The 17,546-nt window shown below is 51.8% G+C and overlaps 1 protein-coding gene across 1 annotated transcript in view; it reads left to right on the top strand.

Annotated features, from left to right (window-relative positions):
* LOC105494965 (diencephalon/mesencephalon homeobox 1) overlaps positions 1–11,082 on the top strand; it is a 49,944-nt gene extending 38,862 nt beyond the window's left edge. Inside the window, exons 2-5 of the mRNA XM_011764059.2 lie at positions 5,201–5,366; positions 8,670–8,848; positions 9,129–9,477; positions 10,225–11,082. Of these exons, the coding sequence (XP_011762361.1) occupies positions 5,201–5,366; positions 8,670–8,848; positions 9,129–9,477; positions 10,225–10,676 (1,146 nt within the window). The 3' untranslated portion in view covers positions 10,677–11,082. The remainder of the gene's footprint in view (positions 1–5,200; positions 5,367–8,669; positions 8,849–9,128; positions 9,478–10,224) is intronic.
* The last annotated feature ends 6,464 nt before the right edge of the window (positions 11,083–17,546 follow it).

The following is a 17,546-nucleotide window of genomic DNA, read 5'->3' as shown; positions in this document are numbered from 1 at the left end:
TTGTCAGAGGTGAGTGGGGGAAGGCCTCATTTCTGAGGAGGGCTCAGTTGAGCTAGGCCTTATGGAGAGGGAAGAATTTATTAGGTGAAGCGAAAGAAGAGGAATGGTGTTTCAGGTAGAGGGCCCAGCAAGAGTAACGGCGTGGAGATGAGAAGGAGTGGCAGGTAATCTGGTAGTGCTTGGTGCTGGGGACGGGGAGGGCATCGGGCCATCCTGGGAAGATCTTAGAGACTGTCGGAGGGCCACAGCGATGGGGCAATTGGGGCCCCAGAGAGACATCTCTCTGGTTTCGGTTAATAAAGCCATGTTGTGCATCAAAAACTGTGAGGTCAGCGATAATTAAGTCAATTAAAATGTCACTTACCACATTAACAGCAGTGAGTTTTAAAGCAACAAAACCCCTGAGTCTGGTGGGGGAGGGGCATTCCAAAAGCAGGAGTTGGGATGTATGAAATTCCCTCTGAACTCTGTTCCCTCTTTCCCACCTGGAGCTTGTGACACTCTGGAGCCTGGTTTCATCCTCATATCCAGCGAAAGACATGGATACCTCCCCCCAGCCCCTACCCGCCCCCCCAAAAAAAGAAAGAAAGAAATAATATAAATGTGAAAATCACCTGTAATCCCATTTGCTATCTCCCAGAGATAACCTCTGTTAACATTTCAGGGTATAACCTTCCAGACTTTTTTCTATGCATATTTATACATACATTACAAAAATGGGATCATATCATGCATACTGCTTTGTTACCTATTTCCCTCACTCAATGGTATATTGTGAACATCAGCATATACAGATACACATCATTGTTTTAAATTGCGGTGCCATATTCCACTGTGGGAATACCTGTCCCCTCATTTGCTAAACTAATCCTCTCTCGATGGACAGTTAGGTTTTCAATTGTTTGCCATCACAGGCACTGCTGTGATAAATATGTGCATACACATATCTCTGCATACTTGAAGGGTACATTTCTAGAAATGGAATTGTTGGGTCAAAGACGAGGTACTCTCTAAAGGATTTTGATATAAGGAGTAAATAGCTCTTCTGCCATCAAGTAGGAGAAGGACCATCTCCCATTCCCCTAGATAACCCCGTGTAATAATTTTTCTTTATATTTGCTGATTTGATTGGTAAACAATGACCCTTCCTTCCTTCCTTCCTTCCTTCCTTCCTTCCTTCCTTCCTTCCTTCCTTCCTTCCTTCCTTCCTTTCTCCCTCCCTCCCTCCCTCCCTCCCTCCCTCTCTCCCCCACCCTCTTTCTTTCTTTCTCTCTTTCTTTTCTTTCTTGACATATTTTCACTCTGTTGCCCAGGCTGGAGGGTGGTGACGTGATCTCGGGTCACTGCAACCTCCACCTCCCGGGTTCAAGTGATTCTCCTGCCCCAGCCTCCCGAGTAGCTGGGATTACAGGCGTGGGTCACCACACCTGGCTAATATTTTGTATTTATTAGTAGAGGCGGGGTTTCACCATATTGGCCAGGCTGGTCTTGAACACTGACCTTAAGTGATCTCAAAGTGCTGGGATTATAGGCGTAAGCCACTGCACCCAGCCTTTTTTTTTCTTTGGTTGTAAATAAGGCTGAGCTTTTTGTCATGTCTGTTGGCTATTTGTATTTCTTCTTTAATGAGTTGGTTCTTCATTTACTTAGCCTATCTTTTACTAAGGTGACCATCTTTTTATTTATTCATTCATTTAGATATGGGGTCTTGCTATGTTGCCCAGGCTGAATTCAAACTCCTGGGCTTAAGTGATCCCCTCACTTTAGCCTCCTGAGTAGCTGGGACTACAGGTGTGTGCTACCACACTCAGCTTTATTTTTTTATTCCTAACTAAGAGTTCTTTGTATATTATGGATATAGCCTTTTATTTGATTTGTGCTATTTATTTTTTATGAATTCCTCTACATCACATACAGTATATAACAGATATTTTTCCAAATTTGTTGTTTACCTTTTAGCTTTGTTTATGGTATATTCTGTTATACTGAGGTGTAAATTCTTCATCTCACCATGTCTATTACTCTTTTCTCTTAGCTTTCTGCCTTGAGGTTGGTCATGGTGTGTGGAGTGGGCTTCTGCAAGGGAATGTCATTGGAGGAAGTTCATGTGTGAATGCTGACTCAGAAATCTGTAAATCTAGCCCTCAGCTCCAGATCCTATATCCAACAGCCAATTCAACATATGCTTACTTGGAAGTTGAATTCGTATGTCAGTCATTCTTGCCATGTCCCCCAAAACCTTGGTTTCCATTCTCTCCCTCCCCAGATCTGCTTCTCCAACTCAATGCTCTTCATTTAGGAAAAGACCCATCTTCACTCAGCTGTTCAGGATGGAAACTTGAGTTATCCTATTTTCTTTATTGCCCTCTTTTCCTCGCATCTTATAACTAAGCTATCGGCAATCATGCTGATTCTACCTTCAAACTACCAGCATCTGACCATTTTCGGCACCTCCTCCCACTCTAGTGAAGGCAGCATGGTCACTAGCCTGGACTTCTGTGGTGTCCTAGTGGCCTGGTCTCTCCGCTTTTCTTCTTGCATCTCTGCAGTTTGTTCTCTATATAGCAGGCAAAATGAGCTTTTAAAAACAAATCATAGGCCAGGTGTGGTGGTTCATGCCTGTAATTCCAGCACTTTGGGAGGCCAAGGCAGGAGGATTGCTTGAGCCCAGGAGTTTGAGACCAGCCTGGGCAACATAGTGAGACCCTGTCTCTAAAAATAAATAAATAAATAAATAATCCCAGCATGATGGTGCACACCTGTAGTCCCAGCACACCCAGGAGGCTGAGATGGGAGAATTGCCTGAGCCCCAGAGACTGAGGCTGTGGTGAGCCAAGATTGCACCACTGCACTTCAGTCTGGGAGACACAGCGAGACCGTGTCTCAGAAATAAACAAAACAAAACAAAAAACCCCAGATTATATTATGTTACTCCCCTCAAGACCCTCCAGGGGCTTCCCATCACACTCAGGATAAAATCCAGATGGGATTTCCATTGGGCCGTGGGGTTGCAATGGGCCGTGGAGCCCTCTGGCTAGCGACCCCTCTCCCTCCAACCTTGTCTCCTTCATCTGCTCCCTCCGTCTGTGCTCCAGCCACCCTGGTTTTCTTGCTGTTCTACACACACAAGCTTGTCCATGCCTCAGGGCCTTTGTCCTTGCTGTTCCTTGTGCCTGGAAAGCCTTTCCTGAGATCTCCACATGGCTGACTTCAAGTTTCTGCTCAAATGTCGGAGAGCCCTTTCCTGACCACATGTTCTAAAACAATCTCTCCTTTCCCTCTTGTCATTCTCCTCCTCCGCCTTATTTTTCTTCAGAGTCTGTATTCCAGTCTGACATTAGTACATATATTTTTATTCATTGTTATACATCCCCCTATCCAGGAATGTAAATTCCACTAAGTTAGGGACTTTGCTATTTAATAAGTGGGTGCTTAAAAAATATGTGTTGGATGAATATGTGTAATATACGAATGGATGTGTGTGAGTGTAATGTTTGTGTGTAGATGTCTCTGCTGCATGAATAGATATCTGTGAGCATGTCTGTGCGTGGAACTGTGGGAAAAGACATTCCGTTTGTGTCTGTGAATAGGGAGGCTTCTGTGAATGCCTTGCCAAGAATGTCTGCGTACGTGTATTTTTGCATGAAACATGCGTGTGCTTGCCTGCAACTGTGTGTGTTTGTGTGTATGCTGTGGATATTTGATTATGTATAACCTGTGTCTGTTTCAGTGAGGAGGTGAGATACCTGCATATGTCTTCCTTTTATCAAACGGACCTGCCATTGCCCCAGCCTTCCCTTTTCACCTCTCACACTTGGGAAATAGGAAACACTTTTGTGTTTTGGGTAGACTCCAGATGTGGAGTCAATTCCAAAACTGACATTTCACACTGCTGCAGGTGGGTGAGGGTCTGGATGGGACCTTGGCAGCCTCTTGCTGAGGCTGGAGCCGTCTCAGTAGGATGGATGTCTTCTCTGATGAATGGAATATTTCCTTGGAACAATTGGCCATGACAGAATAAGGTTGCAGAAATGTGGAGTGGGGCAGGCCCTGGACTGGCTGTGTGGCTTTGACTTGTCACTGTTCTTTCTCTGAGCCTCAGTAGACTCAACTGCAGTTGGGGCTCATCCTTCTTGGCCTGTTTGCTTCTTGGTGAGAATATGGTGAGAATAAAGGGAGGTAATGGCGGTGAATGTATGACAGTCATAACAACACATAACAACAGTATTCTTACGTTTGTGCAGGACCTTAGGGTTTATCATTTCTTTCTTTTTTTTTTTTTTGGAGACAAGGTCTCGCTCTGTTGCCCAGGCTAGAATGCAGTGGTGCGATCTCAGCTGCCTGCAACCTCCGCCTCCCAGGTTCAAGCGATTCTCCTGCCTCAGCCTCCCAAGTAGCTGGAATTACAGGAGTGTGCCACCATGCCCAGCTAATTTTTGTATTTTTAGTAGAGATGAGGTTTTGCCATGTTGGCCAGGCTGGTCTTGAACTCCTGACCTCAGGTGATCCGCCCACCTCGGCCTCCCAAAGTGTTGGGATTACAAGCATGAGCCACTACGCCCAGTCCTGGGTTTATCTCATTTCAAAGCAAATGCCTCAGTGGGGAATCTAGCTCTGGTCTTGGGTATTGGTTGAATAACTGATAAGTGTGTGAGTGAATCAATGAAGGTAAAAATGAGTAAGTGCCTGAGTAATTGAAAGAAGAGATGATTGCATGAAGTAGCAAATGAATTTGTAAATCACAATGACTAACACTTTTGAGCACATACTATGATCCAGTCCTTTGTAAAGGCTTCTCTGAATCCTTGCAGCAACCCTATGAGATAGGTACTATCATTAACCCCATGTTGCAGATAGAGAAACTGTGGGTCAGAGAAGTTAAGTGACATGCCCAAAGCCACAAAGCTCCTGAGTGGTGGAGCTGAGGTTTCAGCCTGCCCTGGGCAGTCTGACTCTAGAGCCCAGAGCCCTAAACCCACACTGGCCCTGCTGAGTGAATCAGTGAATGAGTGAGTGAATGAAGGAGTGGATGCAGGAACCCCCACATGGTAAGCCAGGGGCAAGACAGGCTCCTTTCCGATGGAGAGAGCTTCTGACCCATCAGAAGGTGGGCATCCAGGGTCTGGACAGGGGGTGGGTCTCCCTGAGGGCAGAGTCTGAAAGGCCTGCCTCACGTCCCCTCTCCCTCTTCCATCTGTAGGCGAATGCCGCCATGCAGCACTACGGGGTGAACGGCTACTCGCTGCACGCCATGAACTCACTCAGCGCCATGTACAACCTGCACCAGCAGGCAGCCCAGCAGGCCCAGCACGCCCCCGACTACCGGCCTTCGGTGCATGCGCTTACATTGGCTGAGCGCCTGGCTGGTAAGAGCCCTGGGGACTGGACTGTGGGGACAGGACTGTGGGGGTCAGGGGAGGAGGCTCTGGAAGGCAAAGAGGAGAGAGAGCACTGGCCTAGCTTGTTCTAGGCAGCTCAAAAAGACTCAGGTCACTTAGCAACACAGAGAGATGTCAATTCAAAACTATGTGTGTATATCCAGAGCACCTTTTGTTTGCCAGCTCTGTTCAGGGCGCTGGAGCTGCCCTACGCTTTCAAATTCTCGTAACAGGCCTGTGAGGGAGGCATTCATTAGTCCTATCTCACAGAAGAAGAAATGAGGTAGGAGGGTAAGGGACTAGTCCAGAGTATTATGTGGGAAGTAGCTGGAAGAGCCTGGAATGCTCAGGCAAGGAGAGTTCAGGCACAGGGATTGTAAATAACAGCTTCTATGTTCTGACATCAACTGTGAGTTAGGCACTGTGGGAGTCTCTCTCTTTCTGTGTGCATCAAATCATCCAATCCTCACGTGAAGAGGTTACTATTTACATTTTATGGACAAGGAAACATAGACTCAGAGAGGCTAAATCCGGGCCAAGTGGTGTTGGAACACAACATGGCTAAAAATATGAGCTTTGGAGTTCTAGACTTGAAATCAGCATGGGACTTTCCCACTCAGCTCTCTTCTCTGAGCCTCAGTTTCTCTTTTTATAAAAAGGAGAAAATGGCCATGCCCATCCCCTAGGGTGGTTGGGAGGTGATTTGTGATAACATATGCAAAGTATTCAGCAGAGCCTGGTAGGCGCTCAGAGATCATTATTACCCAAAGCCTAAGGTAAGTACCCATATATGCCTATGAGGGACCGGCAACCTGGTCCCCCCACACCTGGTTCTACTGACTGTTGCCCTGCCCTGCCAGCCTCTCGGTGGGTGAGAAAAGGATTCAGTGACATAGATGAGGAGTTTGATTTCCTGGGAAGTGGTGCCACCCAACCCATCCTGTCCCAGGCCCAGCCTTGAGCAGCCGGTAAACCCATATGGGCCCAGCCCTGTGCCAGGCAGGCCTCAGAAAACTTCAGGGAACTCCTAGGGAGAATGGGTGCCCATGACCCATGAGAGGGCACAACAGGAGGGTGTCCAGGGTCAAATGCTGGGGCAGCTCAGAGCAGCAGGATCAGCTGGGGTAGTCAGGGAGAGCTTTCTGAAGGCCACAGGGGCAGGAACCAGGCCTCAAAAAGGCCAACATGAGCAAAGGCACAGAAATGGGATGGGATCTCCACCTGGGTAGCAGCACTGGCCTGGCAGGGAGGGCATGGCCAGTCTTACTCCTTTAGACCCTGCCAGGCCTCTGGGCAGAACTCAGTGGATAAGTTTCTCCCGACCGGTGTGGAGGCATTAGTTTCTAGTGTGGGGATGTTGGATACAGTCCTGTGCACAACCTCGTGGTGACATCAGCTCCTGACAGTATTCCAGGACCCAAGGACCAGAGCACAGAGAGGAGTCAGGGACAGGGGCTCATGTCCACTGGTGGAAGCAGAGGAACTGGGGTGTTCAGCCCACCCCCAACTCTCTAATTCTTAAGAAGGAAGGACATGAACTGCAGGTGAGCCTTTGTATGGAGGCCTTGCCTTCCAGCAGAGGCTCTGCCCACAGCTTAGAGAGCCTGGCTTCCCTGTGACACCTATACCGCCCCCACTACCCCCGCCACCCTTGCAGTCCCTGGAGCCAGCAGTAGGATGCTGAGTTGTTGCTCCTCCCCCAACCAGGGTGGGGCTGACAGAGCGGTCCCCACTCCTTCCCCTGCCCCAGGATGACCAGCATGAGCTCAGGGCTGAGTCAGGCCTAGGATTAAGGTCAGTCTGAGAGGGGTTCAGGACTCTCTTTTTAAACTGAAGAAGAAGTATCTCAAAGTCTGGGGCTTCCTGGATACCCAGTTGCCTCTTCCTTTTTTTTTAAATCTTTTTGGGATGGAGCTTCGATCTTGTTGCCCAGGCTGGAGTGCAATGGTGCCATCTTGGATCACTGCAACCTCCACCTCCCGGGTTCAAGCGATTCTCCTGCCTCAGCCTCCCGAGTAGCTGGGATTACAGGGGCCCACGACCACGCCCAGCTAATTTTTTGTATTTTTGGTAGAAAGACAGTGTTTCACCATGTTGGCCAGGCTGGTCTTGAACTCCTGACCTCAGGTGATCCACCTGCCCAAAGTGCTGGGATTATAGGCGTGAGCCACTGTGCCGGGCTGCCTCTTCCTATTTAGGGTGTTGTGGATGACTTCTCATTCCTTGGAGGGCAGGGGAAGGACTCTGGCATCCCTTTGCAGAGGCTGAGATTACTCAAGTTCCCTTCAGCACAGACAGAGCAGGATCCACTTATGACATGATGGGAGGCAGTGAGGAGAGGGGTTACCGTCTATCTTCCAGGGGCTAGTCAAGCAAAAGGGCTTAAGGCTAGACCCCAGGATGGAGGCTAGACCCTGGCCCTAGGCAGACACCTATCCTGGGTGGTTATCATGTTACCAGACATATGGACAGGACGATGGAATCGATGGTCCATAGTCCTGTCTCCCCTCCAAGCCCACAGTGGTTGGAACCTGGTCTCTTTGTCCTTCTGTCTTTGGGGAGGCAGTCACAAGGGTCAAGACTGAGGGCAACAAGCCTTACCTGAGATGTGACCCCTGACGACCCCACCCTCCCTGCTCTGCTCTTACCCCCTAGCCAAGCTCTCTGTTCAGGAAACAGAAGAGCAGGAGCCTCAGCCCCTGCCATCAGAGACTCTAGGCCAGTTGGGATGAGGGGGTTTACAAGCAGAGGACAGAGAATCAAGTGCTGGTGAATTCTGTCTGCCTAGTCAGTCCTCCCTTGACTAGACCTTGAGATGGGTACCAGCCCAGCCTGGCTTCTCATGGGCAGGGACCAGCACTCTGATGCTAAAGAAGTCTTAGTATTCAGAATCTAAGGGCTATAGGGTCTTAGAACTCTTGTGATACGGACTTACAGATTATTAGCATCATGGAGTCTCAAAATACACTCACAGTATCCATCTTAGGGCAATACCCACCTACCCACTCCCAATGCCAAATAACGAAGACCCCCCTCAATCATGCCTGACAGCCATTTGTGGAGTTGAGTTAGACCTCTGTGGTCCTGAGAGTGCATAATGGGGTGGAGAGACCTTGAAAGCCCACAGCCATATGGTGAGGGGATGGGTGATTCCTAAGGGCAAGGGACCAGGACCAGCTCTGGCAGCAGCCTGGGTGTCCACAGTGGGTCAGAGCAGGATAAGATTCAAAGCTATTTCCCATAATTAAATGGGCCCCCTCTCCTTGCCCTCCAACGGCTGTACATTTCAAGACATCATCTTGGAGGCCCGTTATGGTTCCCAGCACCGCAAACAACGTCGCAGCCGCACAGCGTTCACAGCTCAGCAGCTCGAGGCCCTGGAAAAGACCTTCCAGAAGACTCACTACCCAGATGTGGTGATGCGTGAGAGGCTGGCCATGTGCACCAACCTGCCTGAGGCCCGGGTGCAGGTAAGGCCCAACTCTCCTAACTAGGCCTTGCAGACAAACACCAGCCCATCAGTCTGGCCCCTTGTCCAGGAGCCAGCATGTCATCCCTGTGCCAAGGTGCAACGGATCTCTCCATCAAAGCCTTCAGTGATAGGAGGGGAGTTTGGGAAGGGACGGAGGGTGTGCGTTCCCTAGAGGGGTGGGGGGATGTTATCACACACATCCTTTCCCAGAGCACCTTGCTCCACACCAACCCTCCTTCTTTCTTGCCCACCTTGGACTGCTGCTTTCCTGTCCTCAGGTGTGGTTCAAGAACCGCCGGGCCAAGTTCCGGAAGAAGCAGCGTAGCCTGCAGAAGGAACAGCTCCAGAAGCAGAAGGAGGCTGAGGGCTCCCATGGGGAAGACAAGGCAGAGGCCCCCACTCCGGATACCCAGCTGGACACTGACCAGCCCCCACACCTGCCTGGCAGCAACCCCCCTGCAGAGCTTCACCTGAGTCTGTCTGAGCAGTCAGCCAGTGAGTCAGCCCCCGAGGATCAGCTGGACCGTGAGGAGGACCCCCGGGCAGGGGCTGAGGACCCCAAAACTGAGAAGAGCCCTGGGGCTGAGAGCAAAGGGCTGGGCTGCAAGAGGGGCAGCCCCAAGGCAGGTGAGGTCTGAGGGATGCCATGGGAGGGCTGGGGTCTGGGGTCCCTGAGCATGTGAAGCCAGTCAGAGGCGAGTAATCAACTGCCCCTGAGGGGCATGGCCCATTAGAAGGGACTAACCACAGCAGGCCTGGGCCAGGTCTTCACCCTTTAGTTGCAGAGCCGTGGGAAGGTCCAGGGGGTTCTGAGGGACGGGCTGGGTAGCAGGGGAGGGATACGGCGGGAGCGCTGGGCAAAAATTATTTATCAGCCATTTGGAAGTATTCCAATATTTTAACAACCAATTGGATGTCCCGGTGCATACCGTATTAGTACCAGAGATTCCCACGTGCAGCAGAGACTCCGAGCACATTTCTGAAGGAACAGAGCTCTGGCATGAGGCATATCTCAAACACAAACCCTAAGTCCAGCAGGGAGGGGACAGGGGCTGTGAGCTGAAAGCTGGAGTGAAGGAATGGGAGCTCTGGGCAGCGTGGGGGAGGGGGAAGTTACAGCCCTTGAAAAGAAAAAGAGACAGACATGGGGGCCTTGGCAGGGTCCCTGGAGCTTTCCCAGGAAGCCTGGGTCCCTTTCTCCTAGGATTCTGAGCCTTGCTTCAGGGAATGCCCTGACTGAGATGCGATGGATGTGGTTTCAGCCGAAGCCTGTCTTGTCTGTAGTGCCAAGGGGGTGAGAAGGCTGAGTGCACCTCTCCTGGCAGACCAATGCCCTTGTCCTGAGGGCTTTGTTCTTGGGTTCTCTGCTTGCAGATTCCCCAGGCAGCCTGACCATCACTCCTGCGGCCCCAGGGGGTGGCCTCCTGGGCCCCTCCCACTCCTATTCCTCGTCCCCGCTGAGCCTCTTCCGTCTGCAGGAGCAATTCCGCCAGCACATGGCGGCCACCAACAACCTGGTGCACTACTCATCCTTCGAAGTAGGGGGTCCAGCCCCTGCTGCTGCCGCGGCGGCTGCTGCTGTGCCCTACCTGGGCGTCAACATGGCCCCGCTGGGCTCACTGCACTGCCAGTCCTACTACCAGTCCCTGTCAGCAGCCGCTGCTGCCCACCAGGGTGTGTGGGGGTCCCCTCTGCTGCCTGCACCCCCAGCAGGCCTGGCTCCTGCATCAGCTACCCTGAACAGTAAAACCACAAGCATCGAGAACCTGCGGCTCCGGGCCAAGCAGCACGCGGCCTCCCTGGGACTCGATACGCTGCCCAACTGACTGTCTGGCCTCCAACCCAGCCAGGGGTCTTAGGTGTCCCCTCCTAGCCCTGTGGTTATCCCTAGGTGGCTCTCGAGGAGTTAACTCCATGAGCACAGGGATCCTAGGGCCTGGTGTCCTGTTCCCTGCTCGGCTTCCCCATACCGCAGCCTGAGGCGAAGCCCACACCTACACACCCTCTGCATGGCCCTGCCTGGACCCCATGAAGGCCAAATAGGGAGGAGGTCAGGGGCTGGGGTGCCCTAAGCTTCCCTCGGGGAAGTGAGAGGCTCTCCCTGGCTAGACCCCCATCTCAATACCACCTCCTCCCTTTTCTCCCTCCCCTTCTGCCCCTTAGTAAGTCTATGTGTAGAATGTGAGATATAAATATAAATATATAAAGCTATATTTTCAGGCACCTGCCTGCCCCAAGCCCCCTGCCCCACTCCCATCTCTTCTTCCTTGCCACCCCTCCCTGCAGCCTCCGCGGCTTACTCTAGCCATACCTTCTCTTTCTCCTCTCTCCTTCCTTCTTCCCTTGATCTCCCTCTTCCTGTCTCTGTCCTGGTCCCTGCCCCCGTCTCAGCCCAGCCTCTGTATTCTCCACCCTTGATCTTTCTCCCTGTCTCTCCTGCTGCCCCTGGTTTCTTCCTTTGGTGCTGGCTGTGTTGGTATCGTTAGTTCTTGAGCTATATTTTGTTTGGGGTTGTGGCTGGTTTTGGTTTTAGTAATTTTGCTGCTTCCCGTTGCTCTCCTTCTATTCCCTCCCTTCTGCCCTGCCTGCCTGTCTCCTCCCTGCACCTGCGGCCTCTCTGGGAAGCTGTTCCTTTCCATGCCAAATAGAAGCAACAAGGCCCTAGCTGGAGACCCTGGGGATCTGGAACTGCAGGCAGGAGGTAGCACTGGCTCCCACTCCCACCTTTGCCCAGCCTGGCATCTAGAAGGTGTCACGAATTACTTTCTCTTCTGTCTTCTCAGTTTTGATGTCCTCATCCCCAAGATCAAGGAGGCAGTAGTCAGGCTGGGAAGGCAGTAGAATGGCCAGCATTCCTGCCTGTAAGCCCTCCAAAGACAGAGGCCCGGTGTCAGAGTTCAGCCAGGACTGACCACAGGGCTCTAGAGCTCTCTTTGGTGAGACTCCCCTGGTTGGCGAGCGGCAGCAGGGGAAGAGGTGCTCTCAGAGACAGCAGGACTGGTGCTCCTCTCCCACAAGCCCAGCTTCCACGTTCAGCAGGTACTGTGCATGGCAGGAGTACGGTGACCAGGTTGAACTCTGCTCCTGAGCACAGTGAGTGCAAAGCATTTAGCAACACATAGGCTCAGGCTTCTGTAGGCTTCCTGTCCCACAGCCGATTATGGAAGTAAGGGCTTCTCTCCAACTAGTCACTGGAATGGAAAACTGTGTTACTGTTTATAGCCAGGAAACCCAGCTCAGCAAACTCCCTTTCAAAGCTGTGTGACTGGCTGGGCGCAGTGGCTCACACCTGTAATCCCAGTACTTTGGGAGGCCGAGGCAGGCAATCACCTGAGGTCAGGAGTTCAAGACCAGCCTGGCCAACATGTGAAACTACTAATAATACACAAATTAGCCGGGCCTGGTGGCACGTGCCTGTAATCCCAGCTACTTGGGAGGCTGAGGTGGGAGGATTGCTGGAACCTGGGAGGTGGAGGTTGTAGTAAGCTGAGATCATGCCACTGCCCTCCAGCCTGGGCAACAGAGTGAGACTCCATCTCAAAAAAAAAAAAAAAAAAAAGCTGTGTGACTTTGGGCAAGCATGTAGCCTCTCTGGGTCTGTTTCCCTGTCTGGGTTAGATGGCCTGTAAGGTCCTAGCCAGCTCTACATTCTGCATTTTTGCTCACAATCTTGCAGGACAGAAGTTTTTAGTTAAATTGACAACAACAGAAGGTTCTCACAAGCACAATGTATGAAGTAGGAAGTTACCATTGCCTTGCTGTGGAGCAAGGGTGTTGTACACACAAGCCTTTCTGTAGACACTGCCTCAGTTTCCCCATAAGCATAATGGGTCCCCTCTAGTTCAGACAATCTGGATTTGGTCTTGAGTTCCAGTGCCAGACTCTGGGGTCACCACATTTTCATACCTTTGCATGGTCTCAGGGCCTCTGGGCAGCGGGAGGGGATGGCTTAGACAGATTCTTGCTCATGCTCCCCAACTCTTGGTGGCTCACTATTGAACACTTCAACCCCTGCTTAAAGAAGTTGATCTGAAAGCCAGGGTAAAGATTGCTAAGGCTTGTCTCCTCTCCCAGTGGGAAGAGAGAGGTTCTGTTGGTGTCCTGGTAGGATTGGTTTGCAGAGAAGTCAATGCTCATCACCCTTGAGGGGGTCAGCCTAGGCTGGGGCAGATGGAGAAGGCTTTGCACAGGAAAAAAAGTGAGGGAGATGGTAGTCCAGGCCAGGAGAACCGTTTGAACAAAGCAACAGAGATGAGACTCAGTAGACCATGGGAAGCGGGTGGCTGACTTCACGAGAGGTGGGGCTAAGGGGCCTGGAATCCAGGTTAAAGACCTCACCTACATGTGGCAAGCACCAAGACAGGCAGTTGAGGGTCTGCAAATCCTCAGGTGTCTTGCTGGGGTCTGGAATTTGGAAGAGGAATCCACCAGCCACGAGGGCATCAGAGGAGAGACTTAGGCAGCGCTGTGGGAGGTTGGCAGATTCCAGGAGTGACAGAGGAGGTTTTTGGTTTGGGAGGCAGTAGTCAGGCTGGGAAGGCAGTAGAATGGCCAGCATTCCTGCCTGTAAGCCCTCCAAAGACAGAGGCCCGGTGTCAGAGTTCAGCCAGGACTGACCACAGGGCTCTAGAGCTCTCTTTGGTGAGACTCCCCTGGTTGGCGAGCGGCAGCAGGGGAAGAGGTGCTCTCAGAGACAGCAGGTTCTGTGGCCAATGGCCCATCAACTGTCCTCTGGGATTAGTCCCAGGAAGTTCTGTTTCTAAAACAAAAAATAATCATCTGGATAGGTATGGGAAGCTTCCTAGCTGCTTTTAGGCCAAAGCTTTTTGTCAGTTCCTGGGTACAAGTGATTGTCACTAGGCCTTGGAATCCAACAGCCCTAGATATCACTGCCTCCTCCAGGAAGCCTCCCCTGACCTCCTAAGGGGTGATGTTCTGTCATGGCTGGAGGCAGGCCCACCTTTGGAGCAGCCCAGTTTCCCTCAGATGTTTGTTAACACTTGTCCCATTCAATTGACCCAAATCTACAAACCTAGAGAAGGCAGGGAAGGTACCTGCAGTCCCTGCCCTCAGAGGGATCTCAAGTTTAGGGCACCAGCCTTGGGTACTGAAAGCAGCTAGAGAGCAAGAGCAGAGCACACCTGTGTCTCCTCTGAGCACACTGGTAAGCGGCACCGTGCGTCTCCTCCGAGCACACTTGTAAGCAGCACCGTGCATCCCTTCTGGTGGGCAGAGGGTACGGGCCCACCACACTTGATGCTGGAGCCCCTCCCAGGCCTGCTGGGCCAACCTGGGCCTGAAAGCCAGAGGCTCAAGCTCTGATTGTCCCTTCCAGGAATGCCTCATGCCTGGCCTCTCCCTGATGTCTGAGTCTCCCTTTCCCTGCTTCCTCACTCCCCCAGAGCATGGTCCAGTGGCCTGGGTCCCCACCCCAACTCCAAGGCTGATGGGCTCTACAGACTGCTTTCCAAACCGGCTCTTTTGTGACCATTTGTGCTTAGAGGTTGTGCCAGCCCATGGCAAAAACACTGTGTACTGTATTTATTTATTCTGCTAGTTGAAAATAACAAGACTTAATTCACCCCTGCCTGTCCCCTCGCCTGTCCCCTGTGTAGTGCAGCATGACACTCTGTGTATCTGTCCTTCTGTCAGTCTTATTCCCTGTGATGTTGTGACCTGTTCTTTGTCTTGGCGAATAAAAGAGAACCCAGCAGCTCAGACCTCAGTCCATGTTCATTCCCAGAGATGCCTGCAGTGGCCTGAGCAGGCAGTGTCTCCAGGTCTGTTCGCTGCCCCTCTGATGCCATGGCCAGTGGGGATGGAGGCGGACCTACCGCACTATTGGCCATTGTCACGCTGACCGTGTAGCTCTCTCTGTGACCCTTACTAATCTGCAGCCGGGATGCCACTCTGGAGTGGCTGCAGGGGGGCAGATAACGGGGGAGGGTTCCATCTTCTCTAGGCTGTTTGGACCTCACCCAAACACAAGTGGCAGAGTAACCTGGGACATGGGACACCCGGGACAAGCAGTGCCTGGGAGTATTCAGGGTAGCCTGGGAGACGGATGGGTCTGCAGGACAGAGAGAGGCAGGGGATTCTGAGGAAAACTGCAAGTAAGCCAGGGCCAAAGGGGAGTGGTAAGTAGAGACATTTGGATGTACAGCCAGAGCTGTTTTCCAGTGGAAAGGGCTCTGTTCTCAGAGGTGAGCAAGCAGAGGATGAAGAAGGGCTTTCTGCCACGGTGTGCTGTGGTGTGTCTGTTATTACAAGTCTAGCTGCAGGTCTGAGAACCTGTGCTGTGAATTCCTAAGTGTCTGCTTGCATCTGTGTGTGTATGAGCATATTCACCATGCTCAGGAGAGACAGTGCGAGATAGACGGCGAGGCTGTATGTACAGGCAATACGTGCAGAAAAATGCACAGCCAGGAAGTTCTTGCTGTGAAACCCTGGTCCCTCCGGCTGCCTTTCAAGAAAAAGAAGAAAAGAGATCTCTACTCAGTTGTGGCTGCTTTGGCTCCACCTTCTTCCCCGGTGCTCCAGAGTGCCTGTGCAGGGCGGAGAGCCAGAAGAGGTGGCGCAGGCACGCACCTGGCTGAGATTTGGGGGAGGTGACAGTCTCCTCTGTCTGCAGATTTCCTGGTAGGAGAACCCAGCAGGCCTGAATGTATGCAGGGAGCTGTCTGCTAGGCTTCCCAGGGGCGGGCCCTGACCTCCCCACTTCCCAGGTCCACCCCAGCAGACGCATTCCTCTCTCCCCAGCAGGCTGAGGATTAGGGCGGGGAGCGTCTCCCTTTCACCTTGTCCCCTGCCTCCCTGGGAGGGGCTGAGAGATCAAATATCTGCCTCAAATCTCCCACTGCTCCCTCCCCTGGCCTGAGCCATTGACTGCCTCCTATGTACTTCAGCCCCAAGGGACACACCTTCCCTGGCATAAAGGGCACTCTGGTAACACTGCAGTTCAAATCACTCATGCACTCAGCATATACAGAGCACCTGCTGTATGCCTATGCCTGTGCTGGGAGCTGACTACATAGAAACAAGTAAGGAAAACAATACAACACAGGGTGAGATGGTGTTCAAAAAATGGAGACCTTGGGACAGGCGCAGTGGCTCATGCCTGTAATCCCAGCATTTCGGGAGGCCAAGGTGGGTCAGGAGTTTGAGACCAACCTGGCCAACAAGGCAAAACCCTGTCTCTACTAAAAATAACAAACATTAGCCAGGCGTGGTGGTGTGTGCCTGTAATCCCAGCTATTTAGCTACTCAGGAGGCTGCGGCACGAGAATTGCTTGAACCTGGGAGGCGGAGGTTGCAGTGAGCCACTTCACTACTGCACTCCAGCCTGGGTGACAGAGCAAGACTCTGTCTCAAAAAACAAACAAAAAAAAGAATATCTGTTTGGGAGCACAGAAGAGGACCCCTAGCTCAGTCTAGGGACATCGGAAAGGCCCCTTGAGAAGGAGACTTTTGACCTGAGTCTCATGGGTCGTGTTCACCAGGAAGTCAAAGAGAAGGGTGCCCTGAGAGAGGCATAGCTCATAGAAAGCTGCAGGACTGAGCCAGCTTGCCAAAGCCCTGAGCCCTGAAAGAACAAGGGACCTGTCCGGGTGGGGCTTGAGGATGGTGGGGTGGTGCCAGCCGGTGAAGATGAGGAGGGAAACAAGGACCTTGGACTCAAGCCCAAGGGCCACGGCTGTGGGAGGCACTGGAAGCTATTCCCAGTGAGGGAGTGGGGTGATCAGTGTGTATTATAGTAACCCCCACTTTTGCTGCATGGTGGCTCATGAGAAGGAGCTGGGGGCAGGACATCAGAGAGGAGGCCAGTATCTGTCATGTCCTGGTGAGAGGAGGGTGGCATCCATCTGGACTAGGAGAGGGAGTGGGGAGCAGGGGTCTGATGGATGAGAGATGTCGGACAGAAAATCGCTGTGGTGATTTTAGCAGGATGGGGAGGATTAAGGGTACTTTCGAGTCTCTGGCCAGGCAGTAGGGTAGATGGATACCCCTACTCTGTTGAGGGGAGTGAGTGTCCGAAAATGATCCTGAGCTCAGGGTAGTCTTGTTTGCCTTCGATTTACTCAAGGGAAGATGTAGGGTCTGTCTCTGCTGCTGACACACTTTCTCTGTGCCTGGCACCTTACACATAAGAAGTCTCTTGGCTGGGCATGGTGGCTCACTCCTGTAATCCCAGCACTTTGGGAGGCTGAGGTGAGCAGATCATGAGGTCAGGAGTTCAAGACCAGCCTGGCCAATATGGTGAAACCCTGACTTTATTAAAAATACAAAAATTAGCCAGGCGTGGTGGCAGGCACCTGTATTCCCAGCTACTCAGGAGACTGAGGCAGAAGAATTGCTTGAACCCAGGAGGTGGAGGTTGCAGTGAGCTGAGATCCCACCACTGCACTCCAGCCTGGGCAACAGAGTGAGACTCTGTCTCAAAAAATAGTTAATAATATTAATAATAATAAAAAGAAGTCACTTAATCCTTACACAACTCTATGAGGTAGATACTATTACTATCCTCATTTACAGATGGGAAAACTGAGGCATAGAGTGGTTAAATAACATGCCCAGGGCCACATAGCTAGTCACGGGCCAACCAAAGGATGAACCTGGCTGGCCTCAGAATCCATGCTCTTAGCCTTGATGGTTGTCACAGGGAGATGGTGAATGAAGCCACGTTGCTAAATGAGATT

This window comes from Macaca nemestrina, chromosome 1, assembly GCF_043159975.1.
Source record: "Macaca nemestrina isolate mMacNem1 chromosome 1, mMacNem.hap1, whole genome shotgun sequence".
Classification (NCBI taxonomy): domain Eukaryota; kingdom Metazoa; phylum Chordata; class Mammalia; order Primates; family Cercopithecidae; genus Macaca; species Macaca nemestrina.
Note: the sequence above shows the minus strand (reverse complement) of the source record. Positions and strands in the feature narration are given on the sequence as shown.